At 38.9% G+C, this 13,146-nt stretch overlaps 1 protein-coding gene across 1 annotated transcript in view; it reads left to right on the forward strand.

Annotated features, from left to right (window-relative positions):
- Positions 1-448: 448 nt before the first annotated feature.
- The window catches only part of LOC115257876 (uncharacterized), a 102,394-nt gene continuing 89,696 nt past the window's right edge, over positions 449-13,146 (forward strand). The window contains exons 1-4 of the mRNA XM_062857911.1: positions 449-540; positions 667-898; positions 10,803-10,974; positions 11,095-11,200. Coding sequence (XP_062713895.1) covers positions 449-540; positions 667-898; positions 10,803-10,974; positions 11,095-11,200 — 602 coding nt within the window. The remainder of the gene's footprint in view (positions 541-666; positions 899-10,802; positions 10,975-11,094; positions 11,201-13,146) is intronic.

Below are 13,146 nucleotides of genomic sequence, written 5' to 3' on the forward strand. Positions count from 1 at the left end.
GACGTGCACTAGATTACATGAGAATTGCATTCACTTCGTCAGTATATCCAATGATCCATGATTTCGAAACGGAAAGCAAATCGAATCCAAATGACTCACTTCGATCGGCTTAAATGTTTAAAGAATGGGGATTTCAACTACGAAAGAAAGCTTTGTTTCACCGCCCGACCCGGAACTTTGCGGCCGAAATAGCTGCTGTAGTATGGGTCGGTTGCGGTGGGTTCGGTCCGTTTGAAGCAGAACTTGGGTCATAATTTACAGGAAGAGCCCAGCGCGCGCGGTAGCGTGACTGGGACTGCAAACATTCGCCTTTCTCCATTGATTGCGCGCCTATCTTCGCTGTGTTGGCACAATGTTTATGTGAGTTTGTCACGGAATGGGAACTCTCGGAGCGACCGGTGGTGGTACCATTCGGAAAATCTGCTCCAAAAAAATTGTTAGGGTTACGATGACGGCGTGGGAGGAGGAAGCAGCCGCTGGCGGCAAAAGTCAGATGCCGAAAACGAAAACAATTTATGGGTTGAGCACTCAAATGGAACAGTTTGTCGGCTAGATGATCCATACGGAACTGACAATTTGATTTGGTGCTAGAAACACAATTTGTCCCCGGGAATCGGCCTGGATCCAACCCCCATCATCATATCAATCAAGCGACTATAACTAACGTTTTTTTTTCGTTTGGTTTCATTTTCCTCTTTCAGTATGTGCGGCGGTGAAGATTACGAGCCTTAAAGTGCCCTCCACATATCTGCTGGACAAAAATTCCAAGAATCCTGACCCGCTGATACTGGACTGTGAGTACGATGTGGACGAAAACGAGAAAGGATTCGTGCTGAAGTGGTTCCTGGACGGACAGCCGGTGTACCAATGGATACCGACGAAAAACCCTTTTCCATTTGTGAGTATAGTGCTGGAGATTTTGGACCAGAATATCTTTAAATTGAATTGAATGTGTTTTCTGGCAAAGAATTAATGAAAAATGGTTACTTTGCAAACGGTATTTTTTCACTAATTTAAAATACCCTCTTCAAATGAGTGTAATTAGTTTTGTTCCTTTTAATTTCTACCTATGTTGCTTATCCTTTGACAGATACGCGTATTTCGACTACCACATTTAATCCTCCTTAGTGGATAACTGACACTGAGGAAGATTACAAGTGGTAGTCGAAATACGCGTATCTGTCAAAAGATAAGCAACAAAGGGCGGAATTAAAAGGAACAAAAACTGATTACACTCATTCGAAGACTCCACAGTTGTTTTGCAATCCATGAGCTAACACTTAAACGAACACGCAAAATGTCTTTTTTGTTATTACACTTTTTGTAAGTGTGGGGTAAAGTCCCAGCAAACCAGAGATCACATAAGAATGGCAACTTCAAATCCTTTTTATGTACAGATCAAGTTGAAATTATAAAAGATGCAATAACTAATCAACTGCAATCGTTGACGAAGTCAGCAATTTCATCCGATTATGTTCTACGTCTTGTAAAACTTCAACTTCAAATGGACAATAATGTAATTTCAAATTAGCATTCTAATACAATCTCTTCTGCAGTTGTTGCGATTATAGTGCAATCTATAGAGTTTGATTGTTTATAAGTTCATATTTGTAAATCTGAAATTATAAAAGGGGAATCTGATTGCGGTGGCAGTGGAAAGTGAATGTTTTGATGTTTGCAAAAATTTGAACCTGAAAACGAAGAGAACTCAGGTGTTATTGTTCGTGCAGTTGAAAATCGGAATTTTTGACACGCGAAAATCGATGTTTCTCTTAAACCATGTATCGGACGTACGTCGGGCACAAAGCGCTGGATAGAGGGCCAGGTCCGCTGTCCAGCGCATTACGTCCGACGTTATGTTTCACGTATAGATTTTGAGAAAATTCGGCTGTCGGGTGTGAGGAAACTTCGGGTTTCAACCGCGACGACAATATTTCATTTTCCTACCTGGGTTTCCATTTTACTTCGACGCTGAACCAGGACCGTGCTGGCCGTATCGTGGAATTCCATTAGTGCTGATGTTGGGTAAGGTTTTCTTCTCCCGGACGGTCGTCAACATCAATTTTTCCATCACCTTCCGCCGGCAGCGTCAACTTCGGTTCGGTCATGTATTTATGTTTTAAGATCGCCCGTCTGCTGGCCTACTGGCCAGTCCATACAATACTTTTATTTGCCAAAATTCTGCATCCTACAACATCAAATGAACGGCTCAGTGGTAGAGTATCTGAATATAAAGCTATTGGTCAAAATATCAAGACTCGCAAATCGCTTCGCTTTCGTTTTTTATTTTTTGTTGTTTGTAAAAAGAAAATCATATTGATATCCAAACACAGTTTTAATCGAAGTTATATATCGCGACAGATCAATTCATCTGCAGTTATATATGACGGAATGATTTCAGGGAAATGTACGTATATGGCCTCCAGATTTGTGCGAATAGCGCAAATCTGTGCATTTTAAACAATCTTCCTTAATCGAGTAAGGGCTCACTTAGCAGAGTTGTAGTTGAGTAATGTGAACCAGTTTGTTGGCTGGGGTTCGAATCTAGTCATTTAGCAAGCTCCCAAACTGTATCATAATATTTTAACACTTAAGTGATAGAAATACATACTTTAAACCAGTTAACATTTGAAGTTGGACATGCACGTTTAAATTCGATCTAAATTTTACCCAAATTAATTAGCTACAACCCTAATACACCAGTTAGGGTGAAAATTAACAAACCGAAATTAAGTTGTTTTTTGGCAAAGTTCAGGTGAGAGGTAAATTGTTACAAGTTTGATCACCTGCTCTCACAAGCTCCGTTGCACACCTTTAAGAGTTTTTGGTTTTACATGAATCGAACTCTTCCCGGGTAGAGGAAGCACGTGATAGGGGCTGTCCATAAACCACGTGGTCATTTTTTTGGGACTTCTCAACCGCCCCCCCCCCCCCCCCCCCCGCGTGGTCATTACTCCATACAAAATTTTTTATTCGTCCATACAAAATGGTCATCGGCCGAACCCCCCCCCACATGACCACGTGGTTTATGGACAGCCCCATATTGGTTTGATTGATATAAGCGAATAAAGATCTGAAAATAATATCTGAAAAATGTTCCTGGAACATCTAAACAATATCAAAAGTTGATATTTAAATATTAAACGAATAAGGCCGGAACAAATCTCATTTTCTTCTTTTGTCACAATACTCCTTGGCTCGCTAAGGGGGAGGGCAATAAATAATAAATGTATTTGATGAAGAAATACCCAGACAATTCGGCAAAATCTATGAACTTATCGGATTTATTAAGAAATTTTATGTGCAACTCTAATTTCACCTTAAAATTTTGAAATTTCTTGAATAATTTATTGGTGTCCCCCCTCAAAATGTTGAATTTCGACCAAAATTTTCCGAGGGGGCGGTGACATAAGAGAAAATTAAAATTTGTGTCAGCCTAACTTGCTGCTATTGGTTAGATCTCACAAGATCTAAATATGATCTGATGATGATGTTCCAGGAGTGAATTTTAGATATTATTTTTAGATCTTTTATCTCTTAGATCAATTAAACCAATATCACATTTTGATTTCAATATTAAAATATGCTATTATTGAGCTCTTCTCCTCTACCAGTCAGTGGTCCCTCTGTGTGTTAACTTTTGCCCCACTTTGTGTAAAATATAATGTCCGTCCATATCTATTTTACAAAAAGTTATACATTTCAAAGCACCTTCAAAATAAACGTAGTTACGCCCCATAATAAAATACTGAATTCAAATTAATTGCAATTCAAATACATGTGCTAGATGCCACTTTAAAGACTTCAATTTTTTGGTCAACAACCAACATTTTGTCATAGCTTTCCAAAATATGATTAAATTCTCCTAATTTTTGGATTGATGGGCTCTTTTTTTTTCAGCTCAACGTGTCCTGCGACTTCTTAGGTAGTACCATTGGCGTAGCTAGAGGGGGGGGGGGGCTGGTGGGCCAGGCTCCCCCTCAGAATCCGCCAGCCCCCCCCCCCCTGAAAACCACTGTCGTGGTGACAAATATAAATCTATAATAGACATTTATTTGGCATGTTTAAATTGACAGTTATTGGAGACTATTCTCAACTTGTCACTCTTTGCAAGATCATTGTTCAAAATGGTCTATGTAATTATATATTTTTGTTTATAAATATTATATAACCAGAATTACATAAATAACATTGCTTTGTACATCTTCTTTTTTAAATCGCTGAAGCGTAAACGCGAGTGTATTCATTAAAACCATGCTTGAGGTGATTTCTAGTCGGTCACTATTAATTTCTTTTATTTCGTGGGCCAGGGGTATTTGTGTTTCTATAAAACAATGCACAAATTCAAATGGTCATTGAGGAAGTTTTAATATATTTAAAAGCTGGTGCTGCAAGGGGTAATCTTGAAGGTATCCATGATTGGACTCCTTGAAGATTTCTCGGAGATAATTGTGAAAGAATTCCTGGATGACTTCTTGGAGAATTTTTTGGCTTCTGTGTCCTTTTAAAATTATCTAAAAGAATTCTAACAACCGACCTGAATGACCTTAACGGTTAAAGAGTCGTTAAATAAAAAAAAATCTAACACAAATCCTCTAGAAATCCTTCAAATTATTAAAAAATCTACAAGTAATCCTAAAAAAAAACCAGGGATGAATCTCTGAAAAGATTATGAACGGATTACTGAAATTTTTGAACTAACGAAATTTTGGAAGAAATCATTATAAGAATTCTAGGAGCAATACCTGCAGGAACCCCTGGAGAAATTTCTGAAAGTATACCTGGAATCCTAAGAGGAATCCCTGGATAAAATTCCTGGAGGAATTCAAAGAGCAATTGGCTTCTTTAGCGGTGTTGAGATAATTCCATATTCGGAATCTGCATGCCAAACTGAGCCGAAATCCAAATTTTCATGAATTTTGGTGCCCGGGAACCAACTTAAAAATCAATTTGAAGTTTGTATGGGAGCGATTTGTCGGATCACCCCTCGTCACATTTTGTACTGGGCTGAGCTGTCAAGCAGTTACCCAGCTGTCAAAAGGTGATTTCAAAAACTATCTTTGAAATTGATTTTAGGCACCAAAATAAAGTTCTAAAAATCTGAAAAAAATCATAGTGGCTCAGAAAAAGTTGCTCTTTCGTATAAAATCGAAAAATCAATACATTTTTCTTAATTTAAAAACCCAATTATGCGAGGAATTTCAAGAAAAAAAATCTAAAGAATCCGCATCAGAAAATTTTAGATGAATTCCAAGATGTATTTCTGGAGGAAATCCTGGAGAATTTTCTGGACAAATTCCATGCGGAATCCCTGGAGATGTTCCTGGACTAATGCCTGGAGCATTAGGGGATTTTTTTATTATCGTACAAATTGTTACAATGGTTCTGAAGGTTGCAATTTTTTTCATAGGTAGGGATCATATATAAATGAACAAAAACTAAATTGAAAAAAAAAAAATCAGAGTCGCCTAATTTTCCGGAAAACTCCAGTGGAAAACAAACATTTTCCACAGGCACCACTTACTTTGAAAAATCATAACTCAAGAACGAAGCATCGAAGACACATTTTTTTTGTGAAATCATAAGCAAATTTTCTCAGAAATTCCTAGATGTATTTCTGGAGGAAATCCTGGAGAATTTTCTGGACAAATTCCTGGCGGAATCCCTAGCGAAGTTACTGGAGTAATGCCTAAAGCATTAGAGAAATTTCTGATGAAATTTCAAAATAAATTTTTAGAAGAATTCTCAGAGTAATTTCTGGAGGAATTACTGGAGGATTCTCACGAAAAAATCCTTAGAGGAATCCCTGAAGGAATTTCTGGTATATTCCTGGAGGAATTCCTGGTGGAATTTCTGGAGGAATCCGTGAAATAACTGCTGGACGGATTTCTAGAGGAATCCCTGGAGTTGAAATTCATGGAATAATTCCTGGAGGATACCTGCAAGAATTTCCGAAAGAATCCCTTGGAAAAAATCCTATAGAATTTCCTGAAGAATCTCCTGAAAGAATATCAGAAGCAATCTCTGAAGGATTTCCTGCAGAAATTGCTGGAGGAATGCTGTAGGAATTTCGGAAGAAATTCCTGGAGGGATTCCTGGATCAATTTCTGAAGAAATTCCTGTAATTATTTCTGAAGAAATACTTAGGGTAAATCTTGGTGGAATTCCTGGAGGAGTACCTGGAGATATGCCTGGATTAAATCCTGGTGGAATAACTGGAATAATTCCTGGATAAATTCCCAGAGAAATTTCTGGAATAATTTCTGAAGGAATCATTGGAGGATTTCCTGGAGGATTCCTGAAGAAATCCTTAAAAGAATTCCTAGAGGAATCTCAGGAGGAATTCTTGGAATAATTCCTGGAAAAACTACGGGATGAATTGCTGGGGGAATTTTTTAAGGAGCTCTGGAGAAATTCCTAGAAAAATTGCGGTAGTTATTTCTGAAGGAATTCCTATAGGGAATCCTGAAGGAATTCCTATATGAATTACTGGATGACTTTCTGAAGGAATTCCAGTGGTTTTTCTGAAGAAATCTCTTAGGGAATTCCTGGAAAAATTCTTAGAGAAATTTCTACAGAAATTCTTGGAAGAATCCCTGGGGGAATTCTTGGAAAGAACCCTGGAGGAATCCCTGAAACAAATTTCTGGAGGAACCTCAGGAGGAATTCCTGGAGGAACTTCCGAACAAGTTCCAGGCGAAAGCCCAGGAAGAATTTCTGGGATCCAGGAGGAATCCCTTAATCAGTTCTTCGAGGAATCCTTCAATGAATTCCTGGAAGAGTCTCTAGAGGAGTTCTGGAAGGAATCAATGGAGAAATTTTTGAAGAAATTCCTAGAGAAATTCTGAGAGGAAATTCTGGTGGAGTTGCAGGAGAAATTTCCAGCGGAATTTCTGGAGTAATTCCAGGAGCTATTTCAGCAGGAATTTCTGGAAGAAGTACTTGAGAAATCATCGGTAGAATTTCTGGAGAAATCCATGAAATAATTCCTGGAGGAATGTGTAGAGGAAACCGTGATGAAGAAATTTCTTGATTAATTCTTGGAAGGATTTCTGGAGGAATTCCTCGGAGGATTTCTGATGGAATTACTATACGAATTTCCGAAGAAATTCCTGGAGGAATTCCTGGATACATTCCTGAATGAATTCCCGGGAGTTTTCCTAAAGAAATACTTGAGGTAATTCCTGGTGAAATTCATGGTAGAACTCCTGGAGAAGTCCCTGGAGAAATGCCTGGATGAAATCCTTGAAGAATGCCTGGAATAATTCTTGAATAAATTCCGGAAAGAATTTCTGGGGAAATTAAAAAAAAAATCCCTTGAGGATTTCCTGGAGGATTCCTGAAAAAATATTTGAAGGAATTCCTAGAAAAATCTCAGGAGGAATTCATGCAGGAATCCCAGGAAGAGTTGTTGGAATAATTCGTGGATAAACTCCGGGATGAATTCTTGGGGAAATTTCTTAATGAATCCCTGGAGGATGTTCTAGATAAATTCTTGGAGAAATTGCGGTAGTAATTTCTAAAGGAATTCTGGAGGAATCCCTATAGAAATCTTTGGAGTTACTTCTGGAGGAATGCATGGAGGAACCCCTGGATAAATTCCTGGAGACATGCTTGTATTAATTCCTGGAGGAATCTCTCGAGAAATTTCTTAAGAAATCTCTGGAGAAAACTCTGGAGAATTTCCTTAAAGAATCCCTGGAAAACATTCTGGACTAATGCTTGGAGCAATCTCTGGATAAATTCTCAGATAAATTTTTGGTGGAGTTTTTAGAAGAATTCTGGGAGGGATCTCTAGAAGAACTCCCGGAGCAATCTCCAGATGAATTTCTAGAGAAATCCCGGGTAGAGTCCATGGAGAAACTCAAAGAAGAAAATTTCTGAAGAAACCTCTTGAAAAATTCATAGAGGAATCTAGAAAGAAATTTCTAGAGAAATTCTTGGAAGAATCCCTGGGAAAATTCTTGGAAAAATCCCTGGAGGAATCCCTGAAGCAATTTCTGGAGGAGCCTCAGGAGGAATGCCTGGAAAGTTCTGGACAAATTCCTGCAGGAAATTCTGGGAAGAATTCCTGGATAAATTTGTAAAGGAATTTTTGGGGAAATTTCGGGGAACTATCCCTGGAACAATTCCTGGAGGAATTCTTGAATGAATTTCTGGAGGCATCTCGAGAGAAATTCTGGAAGCAATAACTGGAGGAATTTCTGAAGAAATTCCAAAGGAAATTTCTAGAGGAACTTTGAAGGAATTCCAGGAGGAATTGCTGGAGGAGTTGCGGTAGTAACTTCTGAGGAAATTCCTATGGGAGTTCCTAGATCAATTCATGGAGGACTTTCTGAAGGGATTTTTGGGGTAATTCTTAAGAAACCACTTGAGGAATTCCTGGAGGCATCCATACAGGAATTTCTAGAGAATTACTTGGAAGAATCCCTGGGGGAATAATTCTTGGAAAAAATCCGGGAGGAATTTCCGATGGAATCCCTTGAGGAATTCCTGGAGGAATCTCAAGATTTATTCCTGATAAAATACAAATTTCGATTTCTGAGGGAAATCCAGGTGGAGTTTCTGGAGAATTCTCAGGGAAATACTGAAGAAATCGCTGAAATTCCTGAGGAAAACCTGAAATCCTGGATTAATTCCTGGGGAGTTTCTGAAGGAATCCCAACAAGAGTTCTTGCAGGCATTTTTTAAATAATCCCGGAATTTGTTTTTGAAAGAATAACAGATGAAATTTCCGGTGAATCCCTGGAGGAACTCTTGAAGTAATTTCTGAAGAAACACGATGAGGATTCCCTGGAATCAAAGGAGAGCTGTCTTAGCGAATACCTGGAAGAATTTTTGTTGGAATATTCCTGGATGAAAAAAAAAATTGAAGAAATCAATATTTGCAGTAATTGTTAAAGGAATACTAGGATCCCTAAAGGTTTTTTTGTACAATTTTTTCAAGCAATTCTTGGAGTATTTTTTTATAATCTCCAAGTAAAATTTTCTAAAAGAATTTCTGGAATTCATTCCTGCAGCAATTCAGATGTAATTATTGGAGCAATCTCGAGTGAAATTCTGGAAGGCATATATGGAGATAGCCCTGTAGATATCTTTGAATACCTGCAAAAATACCTCACAGGATCTCTGGAGAAATTCCTGAAGGAAATTTTGAAAAAAGCATTGGAACAATTACTGGAGGAACCTCTAAAGATATCCTAGGACAAATCCCCGAAAAAATGTCTAGATTCCTAGAATCCGTAGATGAATTCTTGATTGAATTTCTGGAAGAAGCCATGATGGAATCACTATGGAAAAAATCTTGGAATAATTGTTCGTACTCATATAGTTTACTAAACAATGAACAAATCTAAAACAGTCATTTTGATTACTCAAACCAACAATACCGATTTACATATTCACATATTGGGTGCCCATCCCGCTTAAAATCCATCTCAAGTCAGGCCCCCCCTGGGCCCCCTCCAGGAAAAAATCCTAGCTACGCCAATGGGTAGTACAGCAAGAATATTGTTCTGTACAACATTTAGTACATTTAGTAAATCTTACCTAAATTCTTCGAAATAATGTTCTCATTTCCAAAAATCATGATACTGAATTTCTACCCAGCAGTATCTTTGGGGATTTCAATTCTGAGATTAACATCATGCGTTAATGTATTACAACAGAATCATACAATAAAACATAAGCTGCTTCTATTTCCAAAAGAGATGTTTCGAAATGTACAAATTAATCTGTGGGAAATGGGAATTGAACTCGGACCTCCTGATGTATAGTCTCTCACCTTAGCACCTACACTACATGCAATTGTATACGTATACTCGAAAACTAGAGCATTACTTGTTGTGTTGGAATAGTCAAGAACATAAGTTGAACTAAGCCAGTATTGAGGCTGAAGAAGTATTGTGCACTTCACGAAAACATGCTTGGTTTAGCTGTCAAAAATTATTTGATTAAAGGTTGAACAACAGATGATTAATTCTGCATGTTGGTGTATGTTTTGAAGCTGGTTACACCATGGGTTACACAGATGAATAATATTCTATTCAACTTGATATTCAGCCATCTATTAATTTCTGATTCAAGAGGTAGAACTAGCCATACTTCAGACCAATATTCAGCTGTCATTGTGTTCAGCCACTGACAGCATTAACCAGTCACTGTTCAGCTAATACTCTCACTGTTCAGCATTCATTGTTACTTGGGTAGGCTGATGCAGTAAAAAGATCTAGGTAGCATCCAAATGAATATTGGAATAACTCGGAAGATTTAAAAAGGGCTTAAATTACAGTTGGCTATGTAATGTTATGAAATACCTAACATGTACTGTCACAGCTTTAGATGACATGAACTGGATTACATAACAGTTTGGATGACCCTAAAATACTGGCAAATGTATGTACAACAATGTTGATTTGCCTTCATGAAGGTTTAACAAATACATATGGTTGATAGTGTAACGCTGCTCATTGTAGCAAAAATGGCGTTAGGGGTCCATCCATTAAGTACGTCACGGTCCTCGCCTTTTTTATAAGCCTAAAAAGGACTTTTGTTTGGCCAATAAAGAACACGGCGGTTTTAAAGAACTCTATTAGCACGTGAGTCGTGTCTCATGGTTACTTGGGTCGTATGTTAAGAACTATAACTTTTACCGAACGGTGTCGATTGACCAGAGAAATCAAGAAGATCTTTTGATATATTTTGGATACGCTACATTTATCGAAAAATTTGTATCTTCATGTTCATACTAAACCAATTCTAAAATGTTCCCAGCACAACTAATAGTATTCCATCAATTTCAGCAATCTTTCAAAAACCGGGTGGACACCAGCTACGTAGTGTCACAGGAGCGCTTACACAAACACCGGGCGATGGCTATCATCAAGCCGCTGGCCAACTTCACCGGCGAGTACGCCTGCATGGTGCAAACGTTCGCTTCGATAGACCGGAAATCGGCCAAGCTGAAAATCATCGGTAAGCATAAGCGGCTAAAGCTGAACTCACCCTGCACCCCAATGCATGATGCCATAATACCTGCCGAAAGGTCGAAAGCATCCTATGGTTAATCTATTTCGTCTCTAATTGATTTCACAGTTCAGGAGTCAAAGTTTGATCTCAACTACTACCTGAACGGGGACGGTTACATAACGGTTGATTGCCACGCACGGGACATTTCACCAGAGCCAGAGCTGCAGATTCGGTGAGTATTACCTACACACACGCCCGGTCGCCCACATCAGCCCGGAAAAACTCCCATCCCAATCCGATTCCAATGCCCGCAGCAGCAATAGCAAGTAGTTGGCCGAACGGTTCCCAGTCCCAGTCAGTGCGGTGGTGCTCTGCAATGCAAATTGGAACCGACACAGTTTAACCAAGCGGAAGGCAGGACCTGTTTTGGAAAATGAGCGCAGAAAATTTGATGTCGTGATCCATTACAGGGGAAGGTCGTCGTAGCTTTCCATGCTCCAGCAAAGGTACGGGAACGTTCGGGTCCAACCCGACGACGATGCCATTGGGATAGGAGGCCGGCCCGGCCGTTGCGTTCCGGTTGACGTTGATGGATAGGCGTTCGCTTATCTCCGCTGATGGGCTGGAAAATGTAATTTTTTAAAGTTATTTTTTCACGCGAAATAAGGTTCACCCACGCTGAAAACCCAATGGATACCGGCGGTGGTGAGAGCTGAAGCATGTTATTGTAATTTCATGGAAGCAATAATAAACATGCTAAGTGAACGAAAACTGATAGCGGTTTGGTTGATGAACTATAGGCTGCATTTTGGGGTGGTGTTTCACCAAGCTATAGGTCTGAACCTTCGAAAATTCATAAAGCGTTGGTAAAGTGGATCAGTTTGTTAAATTGATCAATTTTGAAATGTTATTTATGAAAAGTCGTCGGAAACACCTGCGTTTGCTGAACAAGAGCCTAGCTAAACTACAGTTTTATCTTCCTTTTTGTCAACCTCTTCAGAGAACGCCGTAGTAGTGACGTAGTTTGGATATAAGTTTCTAGCAGTTCGTTTAGTTAAGCGATGCAAATACGTGACTCTCAAAAAAAACCTAACAAGGACCTAAAATAACATGTATTGGATTAAATTCGAACAAATCTTCAATTCACTTGCTAATATCAGCGATCACCTATAAATAACCTTGACTTAATTAAATTGGATCGAACTACAGAAATAATAAAACAACGGAGCAAATTTAGAAAGATTCTAAATTCGATTGCTGTATCAGGATGACGTGCCAAAATGCTGCCAGATGAGTAACAACTCCACCCGTTAAGGATTATAATACATAAGGTCAGAGTGCCCTTAATAATCTCACGCTCCCAAATTCATCCCATTCGAAAACAAGCGATTACGACACCGATTTATTACGTTCTTTTTGTTTTCATGCGTGGTCACTTTTAACAAGAATAAGAAACAAAGCAAATAGCGCTGCAATCCTTTATTTTGAGCTAGATGGAAATGGGAGCCACATGCTTAATAAGGGAACCAATACCCTCTTCATAGTTATTCTAATTAGTGTGGGAAGAATTTGTACTTGAAACTTTGTACTTAGTTCACGACCCGACCTCTGATCCACCCATTACACAGATTCTCGTTCAATACTATCACTATATATTTTGCTTCCACAACACAGCGTCGGCTTTGTTGAGTAATTCGGTCCGTTTGGCAGTCGGCGGTTTTCAAAATCGATCAACAAGCAAACCGATTTATCACGCAACTTGTTAGCTTTACCTTCGTCGACTCTGCTATCTTCTTGGGAGGTTGGGCAACCCCACTGGAACCAGCAGTATGAAGTGGTTGAATGTAGGGCTTCCATCTCTGAATGTTCCTGTGAGTATAATAAATGTCGGCAGGCGTGAATTAGCTGTGGACTCAGGTTCATGAATCACGGTTTTTAAGGTTCTCTCATCCGGGTGTCGTTCTGAGTTGTTAACCGATAAATTATCGGCAGTTAACTCAACGCAAACTCGATAACGATTAAGGTTGCTTGATAATCTCTCGATAACAATAATCAAACGATGAATCAACGCGGAGATCAACGTAACTTCGATAATTTTACGATAAATCTAGTTACCCTAGTGATATCACTATGCCATATGGCATCAACTACACCGTTCAGATCGCGAAGAAAAATATT

The sequence above is a fragment of the Aedes albopictus genome, chromosome 3 (genome assembly GCF_035046485.1).
Source record: "Aedes albopictus strain Foshan chromosome 3, AalbF5, whole genome shotgun sequence".
Taxonomy (NCBI): domain Eukaryota; kingdom Metazoa; phylum Arthropoda; class Insecta; order Diptera; family Culicidae; genus Aedes; species Aedes albopictus.